At 33.0% G+C, this 22658-nt stretch overlaps 1 protein-coding gene across 2 annotated transcripts; it reads left to right on the plus strand.

The window, feature by feature from the left end:
- The first annotated feature begins 14199 nt into the window (after positions 1-14199).
- LOC7463722 ((S)-coclaurine N-methyltransferase) lies at positions 14200-18713 on the plus strand. Of its 2 annotated transcripts, none has more exons than XM_024589858.2 (8): positions 14200-14514; positions 15204-15312; positions 16173-16397; positions 17287-17386; positions 17465-17575; positions 17708-17791; positions 17943-18081; positions 18223-18372. In XM_024589858.2, exons 1-7 carry the CDS (start codon positions 14328-14330, stop codon positions 18054-18056), a joined length of 930 nt encoding a protein of 309 aa, XP_024445626.2. In that variant the 5' UTR covers positions 14200-14327; the 3' UTR covers positions 18057-18081; positions 18223-18372. The 2 variants fall into 2 exon arrangements, with proteins under 2 accessions (XP_024445626.2, XP_002324742.2); XM_002324706.4 differs by having other exon boundaries at positions 14202-14514; positions 18023-18081; positions 18223-18713.
- Positions 18714-22658: the final 3945 nt, after the last annotated feature.

The raw sequence follows: 22658 nt of genomic DNA on the forward strand, positions 1-22658 counted from the left end.
GATAGAAACATTCGGGGGACTGTTTTGCATCACCAAAACGGTGCTATATTTTTAGAGGAGAGCAAGGATGGTGGGACTGCTCATATTTAGGCTGAGGGTGCTACTATTATAGGAGTTAGGGATATTTTCAAAGAAACCACCCTTGGAGTACTAAGTTTATTTAGAGTCAGTAACAATTAATGATTGTTGTCATAACTTAATTTTTACCCTTTTTTCTTACTTTTTTTTAAATCCAAAAATAGAAAAAAAACAACAGAAAACACAAAAACTATATTTTTGATGTATTTGCATCGTTTTTATCCTTTTCAACATCTTTTCAAAATAATTAAAAATTTACTTTCAACGCGTTTAGTTTTTCACGCGCTCATTTCAAAATCATTGATTTATTTTTCTCATCGAGTCAATATTAACGTTGTCTTTTTCAAAAAAATCAAAAACAAAAAAAACTTTAGACAGGGGGACCAAAAGTGCAAAAAAAGAAAATAAAGGACTAAATTGATTTTGGATTGCTTGGTCACCAAGTTTGCTTGAGGACCAAACAATTAGGAGGAAAAAGAAAAAATATTTTGCTATAAATAATGTGGGAATCTCACACACAAAGGAGAAATGAGAGCATTAGCCCAAAAGAAGAAGAAGAAGAAGCATTATACCTCACATTCTCTCTTACACACTAGCAAACCCTAGACCCATCTTTATAACAACCAATCGTCACTCACAAAAGAGATTTTTTAGACAAATTGCTAAAATATTGTGAAGTTTGGGACAAAATTGCTTATTATTGTGCATAATGTTTGAACTGTTTGGACATTATTAATTTGGTTTGATGTGTGTTTTTGATCTTGAAATGAGTTGATAATTTGTGTTGATTGTGGGTTTTATTTTTAAGGTTGGTTGCTATTTGAACATTAAATGTTTGATTTGGGGATTGTGTTCAAATTTATGTTGATTTGAGTTTTGATTTTGATTCATGTGTTGTAGTTCAATTTTTAGATTTTTCCTAAAATGATCGTTTTCTTTTAAAATCTGAAAAATAAAATAAAAAAGACTAGCAACTTGGCAAGAGTAGACTGAGAATGGTTTCAAATGTATGGAGGAACCAAGCTAGAGTTTTAGACAAAATTGGGATCCCAATTGTACCCCATTATACCAAAAACTAAAAATACAATGCAGATTCAAGGTCATATTAAATGATTATTGGACGACTTTGCATAAAAATTAAGTCTGAAGACTTAGTTAGATTTTTAATAGGTCAATTTGATTTAATCATAGGCCTAATTAAAGGTGTAATTAAGTTTAAGAATTAATTTGAACCAAAGTAAAAGATTTAATTAGGTGCAAGAACTTAATTAAATTTTTAAGAAGTCAATTTGATTTAATCATAGGCCTAATTAAAGGTTTAATTAAGTTTAAGAATTAATTTGGGTCAAATTAAAAGATTTAATTGGGTGCAAGAACTTAATTATATTTTTAATAGGTTAAACTAATTTTATTAGGGACTTAATTGGTGAAAATTAAGTTTGAAAGCTATTTGAGCTTAATTGAGAAGATTGAATTACTAATTTTATTAGGGATTTAATTGGTGAAAATTAAGTTTGAAAGCTTGATTTGAGCTTAATTGAGAAGATTGAATTTTAAATGACCAAATTTAAATTTTCCAAACACAATTGGGTGAAATCAGGAACAAATTTGAAAGAAATCAAAGTTCAGGGGTCTATTAAGGGTCAAATTGAAGAAATTCAAAACCAATGACCTTTTTGCAAAAGGTACACTAATTCAGGGGCCAAATTCAGTTGAAAACAAGGGTGAAATTGAAGAAATTAGAAGTTTGAAAGTCAATTGAGGATAAAATTGGAAATATCCAAGACTAAGGACCAAGATAAAAAAATGCGCTGAAATCAGGGGTTGCTTTTGAAACTTGACGAGGGTGAAATTGAATTGATTCTTAGAATCAAAATTGAACTAAGGACCTAATTGAATAAATCAAAAGGTTGAGGGCTGAAATTGAAAGAGGAGTTTTAAACCTAATTTAAACCTAAAGAGCTAAAACAATGTCATTTCATTTAAATGTAATGGCACGTTTTGTATAAAACACTAAAAAAAAAAGAGAAACGATGTCATTTTGAAGGACATTGTTCATTGTCTTGTACCTAAAACAAGTAGAGACAATTTGCTTAGAAAGGGGTTATAGGCGCCATTTTTCCTCTCCAGTGTAATCCCAATTACCACAAAAGCTTCCTCTCGCTGATCTTTTTATGAAGGAGGATCCCACCAACCTTATTTCAGTCCTGCCCCTTCTTTGATATGTCTGCAAAGCTAGTCCAAAAACCTTTGCATAACCAACCTTCCCAACAGTTCTTTGGGTTCTAGTTTTTTGCATCAAGGGCTAAGAAGGTTTGAGAGGGATGAATGGCTATGATGCATCTCCACATGATGTCCCTCACCCCCTATAAATACCAACTCTATGGTAGCTATGAAAAAAAAAAAGTGAAGAAAAACACCCCCTCTGCCCTATTGGAACATTGTCCAGCAACCAACAAACCCCTCTTCTCTGGATAGCACCATCACGATTCACCACTCTCAAGAACCTTTGTTGTGAGATGCCAGTAACAGCACCACCACTAGCACCCTTCTCATGACCAAGTAAGCTTCCTCTTCTTCTCTTGATTCTTTACTTGCATGTTATACATGCTAGTAACGTGAAGATTAATTCACATTATTGGCATGTAAAGAGAAAACCACCACTGGGTCGGCCTAGTGGTGGAAAAAGATGGGTTGGACCAAGCTCAACCCGTATAAAAAATAGGCTTATTTGGCCCAATAAAACAAGTTGGGTTGGGCTTAAGCTGAACCCGTACTCGTGGGCTTGGACATTAAGCCCAATAGGCCCAGCCCATGTGGTTGGGCCAAACCCAATCTAGACATAAAAGCATGTTTGGCATGACTTATTTTTTCTTAAGAAATAAGACCTTGTTCGGTCCTTAAAGCCTTTTTTTGCCAAACATGACCTTAAAGGCATTTTTAATGCCTTTGACTTTAGGCTAAGGGTGTGTTTGACAAACATGCCCTAAGCCTTTTCCCTTTAGCTTTAATTTGTCTTTATTTGCGTGTCTAGCCAAATTGGTCTTTAAAATTTTTTAAAATAATTTGAAAAATTCAGGGACCATTTTGAAATGGGTCCCTTGCATGTTTTTCAATAGTTCTTGCTTAATATCAAACAGACTTACACTGTAAGATACAAAACTGATATTAAAAATACTTAATTTTCAAAAATTCAAAAACAAAATTTCCTTTATTTATGAAAAACTTAAAAATATTTTTTTTAGAACTTCATTTAATATCGGACTATAGAATTACACTGTAAGATACAGATACGGTATTAAACAAACTCGGTTTTCTCTGAAATTTCAAAACAAAATCCAAAATAAATTTTTTTCTCATTTCAAAAACACAAAAAAATATGTTGTTTCCATGCATGTTGGCAAATCCTAAAGGTTTTTCATGCATATCTTCTAAAAAGATAAAATCATATTTTCATCATGTTTTAAAAATACAAAATGGATATCGTAACCAGTTTATGATTATTAATTAGGGTTTGACTAAAATATCAAAAATCTCAAAACAATTAATTTGTTTAATTAATATTTGGAGGTATAATTTGTTTAATTTTACCCTTAGGAATTAATGATACAAAAATAAAAATAAACGCGATGCTAGAATTTAGGTTTTTGAACGATTAGGATTTAACCTGATAAGGTAGAGACTTCCTCACGAAGGGAGATATGCCTTGAATCATAGATGATACCAATAAATAGAAACACAACTTGGGATAACAATTAATCAACAATGTAGCTTATCTTAGGTAGGATGTACTGGGGTTGATGTGTCTTCCCCTTGCACAACTAGTTCTCTTACCTAGACTCTCGTAGACCATAGGTTTCTTAGTGACCATGATACTAGGTAGCGACTCCCTCTAATCATAACTTTATGATTAAACCCAAAACAACCTTCGATTTCAAGAGGTAGCTCCATCATTCGACGACTTGCATGTTGCAACATCAAGGATTATGTTTGAATTTCATGTTTGCTTGCTATTGAGTTAAGTTTGATTGATAAATGATTTGTTTTTTTAATTGGTATCTTGTTCGATTTAAAACACATTATTGAGTTTTGCCAAACGTGGCTTTAGTTAAATTTTTAAATGTACAGAAGATCATTTTGCAATTAATTTTGAGATCCCCACTTTTTTTTACCCTCAAAATTTAATAATTGAAATTGAGACCTATATGCGAGGTGTTTTTTTATATTAAATAAATCGACTCTCTTCCACAAGAAAACAATAAAATCTTTCTTATAAAAACATAAAAAATAATAAAAAATACAATTTTATTTCAAATTGCATATAGCCAAAATTATATTTGCATAATTTAGCATACTAAAAATCATAAAAAAAATTATCTTTATATTTTGCATGTATATTGGATTAATAACTAGTTTATTAAAGCCATGAGAACTTGGTCTACATTTCAAAAAATACTAAAAATCTATTTTGTTTCTTTTACTATACAGGACTATGAACTTATATGTAAGATGTACTTTCGATATTAAATAAAAAAACACTATCTTTTATTTTTCACGTTTTGACTTTTGATTGATTAGGTTTTAACCTGATAAGATATGGACCTCCTTATCGAGGACTTTTCTTAAACTTTAGACATACCAACGATCAGAAAACATAACGATTAGACCTAGCTTTTTCAAGGCCAAAATTGATGGACTTTGTTTTTTACTAGGTTTGAGTATTTATAATTGCATTCTATTTATTAACAAGGCACAATCCACATAGGATAACATAAATCAACATTCTCATAAAATAGATTCTCAATACACATGCCCAAAATATTATATTTTCATACTCATAGGTTTACATTACATCATATTGACATACTCATAAATTCACATTTCTGTTCTAGTCGCATTATCATCACGAGTTCATACAAGAGTGCCGAACAACAAGTTACATAACTAGTACTTTCATTATCCTGACCTTATGTAATTTCACAACATGACATCCTTATAAGATGAATACCGCATACGTATATTCATACACATCATATCAACATGATCTCACATTCACATATGTGTTCCATTTCAATTTTTTTTCATTACAATCTCTACAAAAGGGGTCGGATGACTAATTGAGCGATTAACATGTCTATTCATACATAACTCATATCACCCATAACATACGAATATATAGTTCTTTTCAAGATGTGTGTGCCGCGAAATAGATTTCCTTATGCACCATGTTGGTATGATGTCCCTGTTATAGCACAAGATAATTTCAAGCATTATAGGTAATTTAAAAACATAATAAAGTAACATTAATGTTACATTTCATTCATGGACCAAAAGAGCATAATTCTTTCATTTCTCATTACTTATGTAAATACCACCATTAATAATTCGTCAATTACAGAGGCTAATTACAATACTCAAACCCGGTCATTCATCTCGAATACCGTTAACCGAACTAACATTATTCCCTCCTTAAAGCACAATAATCGTAGTTCTCTCATATAGTTGGTATGTACAAAACATAGTATACATGAATGCATCAATTCTTGAAACTAACTCATAACTCTCAAATCCTACTATCCACTTAGGACACTATTAGTCGAACATAATCATTTATTCATCATGGTCATCCACTTAGGATGCCATTAGCCGAAACTAATCATTTATTCATCGCGGTTATCCACTTAGGATGCCATTAGCCGAAGCTAATCATTAACCAATCAAATGTTCTAGAGGCGGTTTATGAAATCACTATAACATGATAATATCCTTTGAAATGCTCATTCAAATGATTCATAACAATCTGACATTCACTATAACATAATAGTAGACCCTTCGTAATACTCGTACAGACGTTCTGTAATAGTTTAACATTCAATAAACACAATAATAGATCATTTGTAATACACAAGCAAACATTCTATAACAGTTTAGCATTCAACATAACACAATAGTAGACCCTTCATATTACTTATCCAACCATTCATGACAGTTAATGTTCAATACAATACAACAATAGATCCCTCTTAATACTCACATAACCATTCATGACAATTAACATTCAAGTATATAACAACGGTAGATCTTTCATAATACTCACACAACCATTCGTGACAATTAACACTCAGTATAATCCAACAGTAGATCCTTCGTAATACTCATACAACCATTCGTCACAATTACATTCAATATAATACAACGGTAGATCTTTCATAATACTCACACAACCGTTCGTGACAATTAACATTCAATATAATACAACGGTAGATCTTTCGTAATACTCACACAACCATTCGTGACAATTACATTCAATATAATTCAACAGTAGATCCTTCGTAATACTTATACAACCATTCGTCAAAATTACATTCAATATAATAAAACGGTAAATCCTTTGTAATACTCATACAACTATTCATCATAATTACATTCAATAAAATACAACAGTAGATCCTTCATAATACTCATACAACCATTCGTCACAATTACATTCAATATAATACAACGATAAATCCTTCGTAATACTTATACAACCATTCATCACAATTACATTCAATAAAACACAATAGTAGATCCTTCATAATACTCATACAACCATTCGTCAGCAGCCCAAATTCATAACAACCCAATCAACATCTTATAGTCGGTTTAATATTCATCACAACACAATAATAGACCCACATCAAACAGGTCATTTCAAAACATTAACATTGTCATCATCGTTTCAACATTCATCAAGAACTCGATCGACATTTCATAATTGTTTCGACAATCATCAAGAATTCAATCAAACACTTCATTGTCATTTCATCATTCAACAAGGATTTAATAATATATCATCATATGTAAATCATTTCAAAACATAAACATCATATGAGAAAAAGGTGGAAACCACCTACCTGTTCCACCTGTGGGTTGTCCTTGTCCTGACGAAGATCCAATCTTGGCCGCACCTCCTAAGACATCAATGGCTAAAAATCAGTACATTCGTATTTAATAATCACCCAACTCGTCACCATGCACATTTTAAATATATACAAGTTCATATTCCAGTGTTCTGTATATCATGATCACACAGTGCACCCATTTTAACCATTGGTGTAATTCTGATATGTAAAACTGCTGCAAAACTTGTCAACAAAAACTGGTGACGCAAATTCATCAGTGGCAGATTTGCTGAATGCAGAATCATCAACGACTAAATCGCTGGTGTCACCCTAATTTGATAGCAAAACTGATTCGCTGCAGACAACACGATTTCGGCAGCAAAAACTTATTCACTGCAATTCGGCAGCAGAAACTGAGTCGCTGCAATTCGGCAGCAAAAACCAATTTGTTGTGGACAATGCAATTTGACAGCGAAAACAGATTAGTTGCTGACATCCTAATTTGGCAGCGAACTATCTCACTATAATTCGGAAGCAAAAACTGATTCACTGCGAACAACACTAATTCGCTGCAGACAACATAATTTTTAGTAGCGAATATTAATTCGTTGTAGTCACAATTTTATCAGTGAATGCTGATTCGCTGTAGACAACACAATCTCAGCAGCGACTGCTGTTTCACTGCAGACAACGCAATTTCGGTAGTGACTGCTGTTTCACTGCAGACAACATAAATTTTCGAAAGCGAACACTTGGTCGCTGCAAACAACATAAATTTTGGTAGCGAATGTTGACTCGCTGTAGACCACACAATTTCAACAGGCTTTCGCTGTAGACAACACAATTTTAGAAGTGAATGTTGATTTGCTGTCAATAACACAATTTCAGCAGCGAATACTAATTCACTACAAACTACACAATTTCAGCAATGAATGCTGATTCGCTGCAGACAACACCATTTTGGTAGTGAATGTTGATTCGCTGCAGGCAACACCATTCGGTAGTGAAACCTGATTCGTTGTAGACACCACCATTCGGCAGCAAAAACTAATTTGCTGTAGACAACATAATTCAGCAGCGAAATTGATTCGCTGTCGACAACACAATTTGATAGCGAAAACTAATTCACTGCCAACACCACAATTCGTTCTTTGGATCTAGCAGAATCATACAATTTTAGCATGAACACATTTGGAAATTCAATTCCAGCACATACTTTGTCATTAGATGTCTGTTTCAACTGTAACATGCTTTCAAGGTTACAAACACACTTTTTTTTGCACTTAACATCGACCAGCACATTTTCATACAAGTTCTTCAACCACATATGCAGAATTCATGACATTAACACATTTATAATTCTGTTTCGGTTTCACTTAATTAAGCAATTTTAACAATATCATCATCTTTGCATTTCATCCCTTTAATCTATGTTCTGTCCAGCCCTCATCATGGCCGACCTCCTCTCTAAGTTTTTTGCATTCAAAATTATACATTTCCTCTGTTAAATGTTCTGGAATTAGGTTCCCTATTCAGCCCCATTTTGCGTCTCTCATTCTTGTCTAGTTTTCCTTAATAGTTGGTATGAGAATCTTAGGCTATTTACTTTATGTTTTCTTCTCCCTTTCAATCCTAAGGCCCTAAGAACAAGTGGAGGAGTAGTATGGTTCATACCTCATGAATTTAACAAGTTCAATGCAAGTTGTGGTGGCCTGCTCTCCCTCTCCTTTTTGGTTTTCTTCTTTCCTTCTCTTGTTGTCCAGCCGACCTCTAGGCTCCTCTTTCTCCTAGGTTTTTGGTTTTGTCTACTTCTCCTTACTCACTTCTCACTCCACGCTAAGGGAAAGTGGCATGCAGGCTGATTGGGTTCGGTTTTCTGCTTGGAGAAGGGATGTGTGTGCTGCAGTCATAACTGCTGCCGATTCTGGAGGAAGGTTTAGGCTCCAGCTTCCACCATGTTTTCGATCACTTCTCCTTCCCTCTAGCTCTCTTCTCACGCAGCACCCTAGGAGATCTGCATGTAGCTGGTCGGTTTCAGCCTTCTCTTTGGGAAGAGAGAGAGGGTCTGCTACATGCAACTGACCGGTTTTGCTTTGGGAAAAAGGGAGAGGGCCTTCTGCCTAGGGCTGCTGACCGTCCATTTAGGGAAGAGGAAAGGTCACCCTCCCTCTCTCCTTGCATTTATACCCCCTCTTAAATTAGAGGGGGGTGTTTGGGTGCTGGATATCTTTGGTTTATATCCCTCTTTTGAGTTATCCTACTCTGGTTCCTATTCCAATTCTCCCATAGGATAGGCCAGTCCAACACTAATTTTTGTTAGGTTTTATAATGTTGCTGCTGATTTAGAAGTCGGCAACAAAAACCATGTCGCTGTTGATTGAGAGATCGACAGCCAAAAACTATGTCGCTGCCTATTCAGAAATCGGCAGCCAAAAACTGCATTGCTGTTGATTCAGAAATTGTCAGCAAAAACTGTTCCGCTGCCGATCTAGAAATCGGAAACCAAAACTATGTCGCTGTTGATTCAGAAACCGGCAATCAAAAACTGTGTCGCTGCCGATTGAGAAATAGACAGCAAAGACTGTGCCGCTGCTGATCTAGAAATCAGCGACCAAAAATTGTGCCGCTGCCAATCCAGTAATCAGTAGCCAAGTACTGTGCCGCTGCCGATCTAGAAATCGACAGCAAACTATGCCGCTGTCGATCCAGAAATTGGTAGCGACAGTGAAGTCGTTTTGGCTTAGCTCCTTTTTTTTTTGTTGGGTGTTTACACTTAGTTTATATTAGACAGGTAAACAATGCATCCTACCTTAGGTAAGATGGACTAGGGGTGAAACCAATACACTTTCTTTTATTTTCATGTTTTGACTTTTGAATGATTATGTTTTAACCTGATAAGATAAGGACTTCCTTATCGAAGAAGACTTTTCTTAAACCTTAAATGGATTAATGATTAGAAAACATAACAATACCTTAGTTTATATTAGACAATTATACAATGCATCTTACCTTAGGTAATGTGTACTAGGTGTCCTTCCTAAACACAATCAGTCCTCTTATCCAGACTCTGAAACCAATTAGAGTTTCCAGTGACCAAAATACTAGGTAGTAACTCTATTTTTTTTTAATATATAAAGATCAGGAATTCCTTGTTCTTTTCACCCATAACCACAAAGATCCTGGTCTGGGACGATGTTCGTCGCGACGCTGCACACATGTGACAGAATGGTGACTCCACTAAGGACTTCGCTAACTAAGCTTTGTTGTTTGTCTAATTGATGTGTTTTATATTTGTTAGTCTGTACTTTTTTAACATGCATCCTTTTATGCTTTAAATTATTTATTGTTTATTGGTTTGTATATTTTTATTATCAGCATGCATACTTTTTATGCTTTTGCGTATGCATTTGTATATTGAATATAGATTAATGCCTCATGCATCACTTGCTTTAATCTTTTTTTGAGAGCACACACAAGCTTCCAGGTTAGGTGGGGGATTGATGGTCTTCCCTATAACTATTGGTCAGGGTTTAGATGCGTGAAACACCCAACTCATATCCGAGTGTTTGCTCGGTAATGGTGGACATATATGCCTTAACCATTCCTCGTAACACCCTCATATTGTCTTTATGAAAACTGTCACTGGGCAAATCCAAGACCATTTGAGACCAAGTAGAAAACCTACTCATGTCCACTTAATGAATATAACATATTCTTAAGACATAATGTGCCACTTGTAAATTGCATCAAGTAAAGCCTGACATGTAGCATCCTGAATTCCAAGACTTTGAGGTGGCAAATGATCATCATATAGATTCTACAAGAGTCTGATTTATTACAAATTGGACTGAGATGAATATGAATTCCCTTGTTGGTGTAGTAAAACACCAGATGACGACCATTGTCACCCTTTAAAGGACGAACCTGTATTCAATTTACCTTTTTCACATGCATGTCATATTTATTAGCTTTACAACAATGCATGTCTTTCATTTGCAGAAGAAATATAGGCCCACCCCTAAACACCAACCCTTACCAAGATTTACAAGAAGCAAATAAGAGAGTTCAGCCTAAACAAAAAAAAAAGATAATTTCCTGAGAAAGGAGATGGCTCAATTAATTGATCTAATAATACAAACCATTTGTTCCATAAGGAAACCCCATACATGGAAACCAATAATGAGATGTATAATGACATATAAATATTTCAATGATTCATGAAAAACTGTTTATTCATTGATTAGTGATATCATTTATCATTTCAACAATTAAAGACCACCTCATCTAAGCCCCATTTTCTAATTAAAGCTTCAGTCTCCAAGTCTTCAAGTGCCTTCACCTTCTTTCTTCTACATAGCAATTGACTTGCCCTCTGATGCTCCTGTTCAGCAACCCTGAATAACCAAAGACAAATCAAGATCCCCAGAAAGCTCCTCATTACTAGATCCAGCCTGATGAGCAAAGAGGCCAGATTCTTCGTGCTCTTTGTTTCTATCCAAGTCTATAATGAAGCTCCCAGTAGCTATGGCTTCTTTCTTAAACTGTCTTAACAAGCACTCTCTAGGAGACTCAGGTTCACTATCTGAACTCAGACCCAAATGGACTATGATCAATTCCCAGCACATTTAAAAAATTACTTGCGACAGATGTGGTAACTTCATCCAAGCTGAGCGATTTCGTTGCCACTTTATTAGCCTTGTAACTTGATTTAGTTTCCACGAGTTTTCATTCTCTAGAAACTATCTCACAGCAAGCTGGCTTCCAACTTTTTATTTCAAATTCTAAAATGAGCAGGTTATTAAAGGCTGATTCCAGATCTTCAATGGTTGAGCCTTTCCAGCATACACTATTCTCTTCATTTTTGCAGTCATCCATCAAAACCTCATCTACAAATCCAAGAAAAATATTTCCCTCTGAAAGAAACTATGTCTCCTCATCAAGGGCTATATCATCATCCTTGATTATTTCATCCACATTAATAGTTTCAATTGCAGAACCATCACTAGTCTGAATAGCATCTTGTTCTGATTCCATTTGTTCCATTTCAGACATTTCTATCCCCTGCTCCACAACAGAAAACTTAATATTATCATACTCAAACTCCAAGTGAAACTTTGGTTTGAGTTGCTGTATATGGTCAGATAATGTGTCAAGTTCTTCTGAATTGTGCCAGTTCACCTCAACGAGTTTTTCATATAGAAAATATATTGACTTGGAGAGTTTCAATCCCAAATTTGGTGAAACATCATGAAAACTCTTCGCGTCAACAGATTGAGAAGAGAGAGGAGGCTGACAATTTAAATCACTAGGAACACTCTCAATTCGCCAAAGCATCCCATGACTGTTAGTTTGCCAAAACGTGGGATCCAGAAGTACTTTTACAAATTAAAAAGTTAAATGAGAATGAAATTAAAAAAAAAATATTTTATAAATTATCTCAAATAAAATAAATAATAATAAAAATAATAGAGATCAAATCTAAAAAATAAAAAAAATTAAAAGATGAAGAAATTAAAATAATAATAAGTAGCATTTCATAAATTATTTCAAATAAAATAAGTAACAATCAAAAGAATGAGGACCAAATTTAATAGATAAAAAATTTCAATTAAAAATGATACGGGAAAAGCAAATAACAATTATAAAAATGAGGACCAAAATTAATATAAAAATTAAATTCTAAGGGATGAAATTGAAAAACAAATATTCAAAACAAAATGTATATAGCAATCAAAAGTTTAAGGACCAAATTTGATATAATCAGCAAATAATATGACATTTCTAAATTTTTCACAACTTCCGGAAAGTGTTTTCCGCCCAAAATAAAAGGAAAACACTTTCCTAGAAACCAAACTAAATTTTCCTTTGACTGAAAAGTGTTTTTCGTTGACCAACTTTCTTAATGGCAAACAAACACAGGAAAGTTTGGAAAGTGGTTTCCCGGAAACCACGAAACAAACAAGGGCTAAATCTAAAAGGCGGTCTTTGGTGATTTTTTTATTTTACTGTGGACTTTTCATATTAGTATAGAAATTATTATAGTAATTATTTTTTAAAATAATTTTTATTTAAAAATATATTAAAATAATATTTTTTTTATTTTTTAAAAATTATTTTGATATTAATACATCAAAACAATTTGAAAACATAAAAAAAATTAATTTGAAATAAATAAAAAATAAATAAAATTTAATTTTTTTAAAATATTTTTGAAATTCAAAAACAAACGGTTGGAGCTCATGTTGAATCAATATTTTATCAAATTTTAATTTTTTTCTTTAAATTAATTTTTTAAAAATATTTTAAAATTATTTTAATGTAATAATATTAAAAAAAAAATTAAAATAAAAAAATATTATTTTAATATATTTTCAATTAAAAACACTTTAAAAATCAAAATCTATAACACCAAAACAATTACTTCATCATTCCCTGCAAAAATATCCAGGTTAAAGATAATATAGTTGGTCTGAATTAGCGCAGTTTCAAAAAGTTATTTTTAAAAGAAGTCGAAAAAAAACATTTATATATAAAAATCAACCTAGTGATTTAAATCTAATTATTATTTAGATTAAACTGTTTAATTTGAAGTTGAATTTTTTTAAACTCGACTCAAATCAAGATTATGATTATGTTGATGAAATATTTGAATTTTGAATTAGAAAAGAGGAAATAAAATTATGTTTCTCCATCCAATTTACAAGATAATCACACTTCAAATCTTTTAGTTTGTAATGTCAACTACACTTGATCTTCGATAGGGTAATCCAACCGTCAAATCTAGTAATCAAATTGGGTAGGTGGGAAGGTTTGGCATGCATTATCTAAAATTCAAAGCAAATTTTGAATTGAGATTGTTTTTAATTTGAATTAATGTATAATTGATCCTAATCATAAATACCAAATTTGAATCAATTCTCAAATCTAAGAACTTTGTAGTCAAAATAAATTTAATACAGTCTTTTAACTTTGTATTGTTGGAATATCAACTCAATCTGTGATTCTTTGTAAACAAAAAATGGTTTTAAATGGAGTGAAAATAGTAAATAATAATCGTTTTAACGTCATTATTTCTTCTCCATCAAACTAAACCTAATTTAAATAAATCCCATCTAATCAAATTAGTTTCTACTTTACCCACATTAAAAAGGGACTTGAATGAAAAGAAGGTAAAAGCCAGGGGTCAAAGTAGAAAACGTTTGTAACTTAAAAATCAATCAAGCCCATTATACGGAACTCCACATGGAGCTCAGTGAGTTCATCAAGGATAAGATCACAGAATCCAATCTAGAGGGTGCGGCTCTCTATCTGTGTTGGCCAAGAGGTATTTAGCTAGCTTGTAGCTGTAGTAGATTTCTACTTGAAATGGAGAGATTAATGCAGGTGCCTTATGAAGCAACGGTGAAGGTGATGTTAGCATCTCTGGAAAGAAATTTGCTACCAGATGCGGTGATCAGGAGGCTCACTCGCATGCTCTCGGCAGACCGTCTTCGTTCTTGCTACAAGACATCCTCTGAACTCCAGCTAGCTGACCTTCTCCAATTCGTTCATTGTAAGTTTTTCTAACCTCATTTATATGTTTGCATTCATCATTCATGTCTCTACATGTCGAGATAGAAAAAAACTACGCGAAACAAAACGTCTTCAAATTAGAACTTAAAGGCAATTATGAGTTTGGGGTGATTCACAGGCGGCAACAAGTCATTGCTAAAAGCCATTAACGACAACGGCCAGGCTAAAACGACACATCCTTTGGTTTCAGAGAATTTATTTTCTCCTCGTTAAGAATTTATTTTTTTGGTGGTTGCAAATAAGAATTATTTTTTTAAGTTGGAGTTGGCTATTTTCAACGTTTTTAATAGTGCTGATTACTTGATTATGATGTGGGATTTGGACATGGTGCCGTGGGTTGTGTTGGGAATTGGAATCAAGTTACCTATTGGGACCCTTTTAGTTATAAATTCCAAGAACTTGAAAATTTCTGGAATTTGAATAAACAAGAAGGAATCAAATAAGAAATTAAATCCCAGTATAAATAGCCCAGTTTGGAATTAGAGGTGAAAAGAAAAACAATAAAAGGAAGTCATGAACTTTGAAGTAAAAGAACAATTTGTTCGAAGCCAAGGAATGAATTCGTTTAAAAGTAATTTAGAAATTAGAAATTGAATTATTATTATTATTATTTTCTCTTTTTATCTGTCCTGATGTGTGAAATGGTTATGTTTGTGCCTATGTTTGCAGCTCTAAAAGAAATGCCTATAGCTATCAAGACTGATAAGCCAAAAACTCAACATTATGAATTACCAACCTCTTTCTTTAAGCTGGTCCTCGGGAAAAATCTCAAATACAGGTATGTTCATGCATCATGATTGGAATGGAATTTGTTTTTCATAGAAGTGTCATCAGTAAGAAATAGATCTTTGACATTTGCGGCTTTAAATTATATAGTATGTACTGTGATGCATGCAACAATTTGTCAATTTTCCCCGGAGGAAGGGGTTGAATGAAGTTAGTACAAACTCAAGCAGGAATACAGGTCTGCTACAAGTTCAAGAATTACATACCAAAACTAACCAAAAATTAAGGGTGAGCATCTATTCGAATGATCTGGTTTGAACCAAAAAGCTCAATCGAATTGATTTCTTTTTCTCAAAGTTTTAATCCAAACCAAAATGAATAAAAGAATAAACTGATTGGTTGGGATTGGTTCGGTTCAGTTCGGTTTTATATTTATTAAAACCAAATGAACTATTTTTAACAGGTTTGAATCTAATAACTTTTTAGTTCGATTTGGTTTTTTCAATTTGATTTGATTTGTGTTTTTAGATTAGTTATTCACTTTCTCTCATTTTCTTTTTCATTCTTCATTTTTTTCTTCTCAATTTTTCAATATTTTTCGCTTTCCTCTCTCGCGCATCATCTTGTCTTTTTTTATATTTTTTCGACTCGCACTTGATATTTTGTCCTTTTTTTTTTATCTACCTTCTCGAAACCAAAAGTTAGGGAAATAGCTAAATTTTGAAAAATTGGAGACGTTTAATGAAAAATGCTTTTTTTTGTTTGTATTTTTTGAGAAATGTTTGAAAAATTGAGGGTAAAAAACAATCCAGTGATCAACATTTCTGCTTTAATCATTTCAAATTAGTGTGTAGAAGGCCATCAATTTTGATATTTTATGAGCTGATATGGTTTGTATTTGAACTAGTGCAGCTGTTGTTATTTTTCTGATAAATCGAACACCTTGGAAGATGCTGAGAAAGCAATGTTGGAGCTGTACTGCGAAAGGTCACAGTTAAAAGATGGACACACTGTCCTTGACGTTGGATGTGGCTGGGGGTCGCTCTCTTTATACATTGCCCAAAAGTACAGTAACTGTAAAATTACTGGGATTTGCAATTCAACAACACAGAAAGTACACATTGATGAGCAGTGCCGGTATGCTCCCTGATATATTGGCACGTGTTTATAGGGTCTGACTTTGGATTCAGACTTCTATTCTTGTCTGATTGATAGCAATATTGCCCATTTTAGTGTGTTTGGTATTGCGATAACTGTTGTGGTTGTGATTTAAAAAAAATTATTTTATAAAAAGTATTTTTAATTGAGGTTGGTTTAAAAAAATAGATGTTTGGTTAAAACTGTGGTTGAAATTGAGTTTGAACAAAAAGTAGTTTAATGTGTTTGGTTAATAATGCTTTTGAAATTGAAGTTATAAAATAATTTTAAAAAATATATATTAATATTGATGGTTTTTAATTTAAATATTGTAGATTTAACTATTGTTATTACATCATGAAATAAATAATACTTTATATAAAATATTTTTTATTGTTCTATTAAACTATCTACAATTCCATCACGTATGAAATACATCCGACAATGGGTCATTGAATAATGTTAAATACTAGTTTTTTGAATAAAACACAATTAAAAAATAAAAAATATTTTTTATTTTTTATTTTACTGGATCGGACCTGATTCAATGCATTTAAAGTTTTGAACCGGAACTACACTGTGTGCTACACTGTTCATGCTAATTATTTAGCATGAACAGTGTATACTACACTGCATGCACAGTGTATGCTACACTGTTCATGCTAATTAATTGGCGTGAGCAGTGTATGCTACACTGTTCATGCTAATTAATTAGCATGAACAGTGCGGAAGAAGCAGCATTTTTGCTGCTTCTTCTTTTCCTGTGTCTCGAACGTAAATTTACGTACACAGTAAACTGTGTTTTTTTGTTAACCAAACAGGTTGCATTTGCGTTAACAAACGGACTCTTTTATATTTTATAGTTGTATTCTCGGTTTCATTTCTTTAGGGATCTTCAGCTGCAGAATGTGGAGATCATTGTTGCAGACATTAGCACATTTGAAATGCAGGCATCCTATGACCGTATATACTCCATTGAAATGTTTGAGGTGGGTGCATTTCATGCTACATTAGGGATGTGAAGGTCAAAGTTGACTTGGTTTAAAATTGAATTTGTCCTTTCGCAGCATATGAAGAATTATGGAGATCTTCTTAACAAGATATCCAAGTGGATGAAACAAGATGGCCTTCATTTTGTTCATTATTTCTGTCACAAGCAATTTGCTTACCACTTTGAGGTAGAGCTGCTCAAAATTTGTTGAGTGGAATTTCATTCATATTATTGTTTTAAATTAGCTATTCTTAAGCATCTCTTCATTGAGAAGCTGCAGATTTTGAATAAACTTACATTCCAACCTCTTTCTATTCAGGATGTTAATGAAGATGACTGGATTACTAGGTATTTCTTCACAGGAGGTACAATGCCTTCTGCAAATCTGTTACTTTATTTCCAGGTGAGCACTGCAATCTCATTGTCAAATACATGCTTTACTTTCCAAGCATACCAGGCTCTAGATTCAAATCTCAATCCAAGCTTCTGGTGATGTGCCAAATGATTAGAAATACAATATTAAATCATGAAATTGACATGTATAAGCATATCAGAACACGAGAGAATTCCAAACGCTGCATGAGTTTCATTTGCTCACTTATCGAAGGCTCCCTTCTAAAAACTCTCTGCGCAGGATGATGTTTCCATTGTTGATCATTGGCTTGTGAATGGGAAACATTATTCACAGACAAGGTAAGGATGAAAAACTCCACACTTATGACAGCAATAATGTTCTTGGTTAAGAAACTTTGTTTAAAGTTCAAAACTTTCCAAATCAATTACTCGGTTGTTGCAATGGATCATCTCATTTTTTTTTACATTGAAATCTCTCAGTGAGGAGTGGCTCAAAAGAATGGACCGGAACCTAGCTGCCATTAAGCCAATAATGGAGTCAACCTATGGTAAAGATCAAGCTGTTAAGTGGACTGTTTACTGGAGAACATTCTTCATTGCTGTTGCAGAACTCTTTGGATACAACAATGGAGAAGAGTGGATGGTTGCACATTTCCTTTTTAATAAAAAATGAAGTATTCCAATCTCCTTTTCAGCAGAAGATAAGACTATGTTGGAAGAGGTGGTGCTGTACATCTCTTTTTCCAAGTCAATAAGGCCTTAATGATAAGGGTTGAAGTGAATCTGTCGACTGAATAACCACCATTTTGAATGTGTATTCCGTTGTCAGTTGAATAACTGTGTTCTTATATCTCAAACACAGTTGTAAATTGGGTTGTCCCGGAACCAATTTCTCAGATTCTGTTTTTATCAAACAGGCGAGCCATGCTCCAAGTTTCTCATTTAATTCAAAATTTCCTTCTTTGATTTCAGTTTTCATTGCTACATTAGGAATTGCTTGTTGCATGCTATTGATACAACCATATTATTTGATAGTTTTATCAATATTTATATTGTATTTTGCCTATGTTTTATATATAAAATATCTTGATATTCGTTGTTTTATGTTTTAAAGGCACTTTTGAATGTAAGATTCAAAAAGAAAGTAAATTGAAGATAATTAACAGATTTGACCTCTGATCGATGTTTTGTGTAGAGCTTGAGCTCTAGCGGTCGAAATGAAATGATTCCAGTGGCATCAGAAAGCTAACACTCATACCTTTCTATACATATATGGCAAGAAAAATAAAAAGAGAAAGAACATGGAAATAGCAACCTTCAAAGACAAATCTCGTATTCTGCCAATGATGACCTTCAACTGTTCCAACTTGAATATCTTGAGCTAGAGAAGTCTATTTGATGCAAACTCAATTTTGTTGGATTCATGACTCGAAGATCTATCAGCCTACCAAATTGCAATAGAAAAGGAGCTTATGTGAGATATATATGATTTTTCTATGATGACACATGAATTTAGCCAAGCTAGATAAACACAGTCAATTTTCCCACAAATTTAGCCAAGCTCTGTAATTAATTAAGAGAATCGGATATTCAATATAAGTGAATAAATAAGCCAACAAATTTAAGATAGCTCAAATTACAAGATGGGCTATATTCTTATGTACAGGCACAAAAGAATAATATTAATGTTAATTCTTGGTCAACAAGTGCAAAAATATACAGGAACAATGATATTCAATGGTTAAAAAAAGTATGTAGAGGCTTATTAACTAGATTGAGATGGGAATATGCTAGAAATTATTGATGCTGATGTGGCACTAACAAGTCAATACTGGATGACTTGGTGTTAGCGTGTCAATACTAGATAATGTGGCGTTAATGTGTCAACAACGATGGATGCTACTCACTATTGCTCAATCGAAGGAGAAATGGATGAGAATCCATGGTATCATGATATCAAACAATTTATCCAACACCAAAAGTATCCCACGGGGGCATCCAATACAAATATGAAAACCCTACAAAGGTTAGCTATTGACTATTACCTCGATGCAGAAGTGTTATACAAGAGGTCGTCCAATGGAACATTGTTGAGATGTTTGGATGGGATAAAAGCAAAAAACAGCGCTTCAGAAAGTTCAGGCTATGAAAAAAAAAGGATTCATAAAGCTCAAATAATGTTTTAAGGTTTTAAAAACTTTAGATCATTGTTAGTTGCTTGACTTACTATGTCTTTCAAACTTTTTTTTTTTTGCCATTTTTATTGTTCTAAAGAGGTATCCTTATTTGCTTTGATTTTTCATCTTCTTTATTATTTATTTACGCATACCCCTCAACATTTGAGTTTTTTAGGCTCTTTTAGTTTTTGATTTTTTATGGAATTTCCTCAATCTTTGATATATGAACTTCCACATGCCCCCTGGTGTGGGGGGGTGATCCTAGTCAAGATTTGTAACATTCTCTTATCTGGGATAAAACACCTGTCACATATCAAATGGAAAACAGGGTAAATAATTTTTTTATATATATATACAGTTTTCTTATAAAAGTCTACCAAAATTTTTACTGAAATTTTGGCAGAGTCTCCACTATACCGGGAGGTCCAAAGTTATCAACATATAACCTGTTTACACCTAATATCCCACATCTCATAACTCAATTATGACCCAATCATCTTGGGTCTCAATTTCACAAACATCATCATCATCTCAACCACAATATTTATAACATACATTGAACAACAAATATCATTATAGAAGGATAAACGAGATAAACACGCATACATGGAACATGGTTATATGAATTTCTCTTAGTCTGGAACCTTTGAATAAAACTAGCATTGTAATACAACTTGCGGATCGTAGTTTTGTTTACCCACTTGGTGTGATAGAAGATGTCTTAGTCAAGATTAATAGTTTGGATATTCCATACAACTTTTATATTCTTGATATGGAACATGATTCTTGTGATTCATCAAACAACACTCTTATATTGTTTGGGAGACCATTCTTGAAAACTGCCAATACAAAGATTGATTGTGGTAAAGATACTTTATCTATGGAGGTAGGAGATGAAAAAATTTAATTTAATTTTCATGATGCAATGAAATATCCTTACAACAATGTTTATTTTATCACATGTTATGACCAAGTTGATAAATGTGTGCAACAAGTTTTTGATTATGATTGTGAGAATGGATTAAATGTGGCTTTGAGTTATGACTATGATTTTACCGAGATAGAAGAGATGGAGAGGCATATATGTGTTCCCTAAAACGTGCACAAATCATCATTGGCTTTGCAACCTTTGTAAACTGTCCCCCATGATGCAGGAGTCATTTACCCCATCACAAATAGTGAATGGGTGGTGCCTATCCATTTGGTGCCTAAAAAGACTGGAATCACGTTGGAAGAGATACAGAATGATGCTTATGAGAATGCAAGGATTTACAAAGAAAAGACTAAGGGTCTTCATGAACGAATGATTACAAGAAAAGAGTTTAATGTTGGAGACAAAGTCATTCTTTATCATTCGCGTTTGAAACTTTTTCCTGGAAAGTTACTCTTTCGTTGGATTGGACACTTTGTTGTTTCTAATGTTTTTCTTTATGGTGTAGTTGAAATTACAAGTTTAGAAACAAACAAAGTGCTCAAGGTCAATGTGCATCGCTTGAAACCTTTTTATGAAGGTTGGACAATAGAACTCACTACTTCTATGGAGTTAGCTGAACCAATTTATGAAGAAGGAGCATGCCACATGTCAAGCCAATGACATAAAATAAAAGCGTTTACTGGGAGGCAACCTAACATAAAAAGAAAAAAATTCAAATTTGCTTTTTTTTTCCTTATCTTTTTTTTCACATTTTACTTTATTTTTATCATTCTCTTATATTCCTTTTATATTATTTCAACATTGAGGACAATGTTATGTTTAAAGTGTGGGGGTATTAAGAGAATTTTGGTTTTCTTTGTTATTTAAAAAAAAATCTATGTTTGATCTTTTTGAACTCCCATTGGTTTATGAGAATATGAGTATTATGTATGAGAATTAATTAAGATAGATGAAGATATAAATAGAATGAATGAGTGTGCATGCAAGTTTTAACATTTAATTGGTTTAGGGATTGACTTTGAGAATATGTCATGTTGACTTTATAATGTTATACCAATGCAAGCTTTTGAGCCTTCAACATTATATTCTTTTATTGTGCATTTTTCAATGATATGTATCTCTAGAACTTCCTTCATATCTTGTTGAGATTATATTCGCATTACATGTATACATGAAGAGGATAAAGGCATTAGGAATTTTAACCACTTGAGCCAAAAAATCAATCTAAAGCATATTATTCTTAATGAGCCCCTTTTGAGTTTGTTTATCTTTTCTTTGCTTTATCCATGTGCAAGCCTTAACTTTTTATATGTTTTTCTTTTCCCCTGGCCAAGGATTAGTAGAGCATATACTTGTGATATCTCATGGAATTTTGGTTGGAAATTACGTGAAAAGAAAGAAGAAGTGATGCTTGATGAAAAGATGGGCAAAGTTGCCAACGGTGAAAAACAAAAAGAAAAAAGAAAAAAAAAGTGTTCCTTTATGTTCTTAAGATTTTATGTTGAAAGAGCTTGAAATCAAAAGAAGTTAAGCATTGGTGATTAAAGATGGAAAATTTATGTACTTTGATGAAATATCTTGTTTGAAATATCATTTTTCAAAATGCTCTACTTTCTTTGGTTTGAATCTTTTCTTTTACTCTCTTTTACCTCACCTTAACCTTAGCCCCATTACAACTGGAAAATAAGACCTTTCGATTCATGCATTACTTGTAATATGTTAGTAATGGAGATGAGATTGAAGAGCAAGCTTATGATAGAACATATTCATTGATTGAATTTGAGAGATTTAAACACATAAGCCCT

The sequence above is a fragment of the Populus trichocarpa genome, chromosome 18 (assembly GCF_000002775.5).
Source record: "Populus trichocarpa isolate Nisqually-1 chromosome 18, P.trichocarpa_v4.1, whole genome shotgun sequence".
NCBI classification, from domain to species: Eukaryota; Viridiplantae; Streptophyta; class Magnoliopsida; order Malpighiales; family Salicaceae; genus Populus; species Populus trichocarpa.

Bases quoted from the DNA above. Each gene is read 5' to 3' on its own strand.
- LOC7463722 (XM_002324706.4), top strand. From the start codon at position 14,328: ATGGAGAGATTAATGCAGGTGCCTTATGAAGCAACGGTGAAGGTGATG. The intron at 17,792-18,022 runs GTGAGCACTGCA...CTCTCTGCGCAG, and splicing joins ATCTGTTACTTTATTTCCAG to GATGATGTTTCCATTGTTGA. The intron at 18,082-18,222 runs GTAAGGATGAAA...GAAATCTCTCAG, and splicing joins AAACATTATTCACAGACAAG to TGAGGAGTGGCTCAAAAGAA.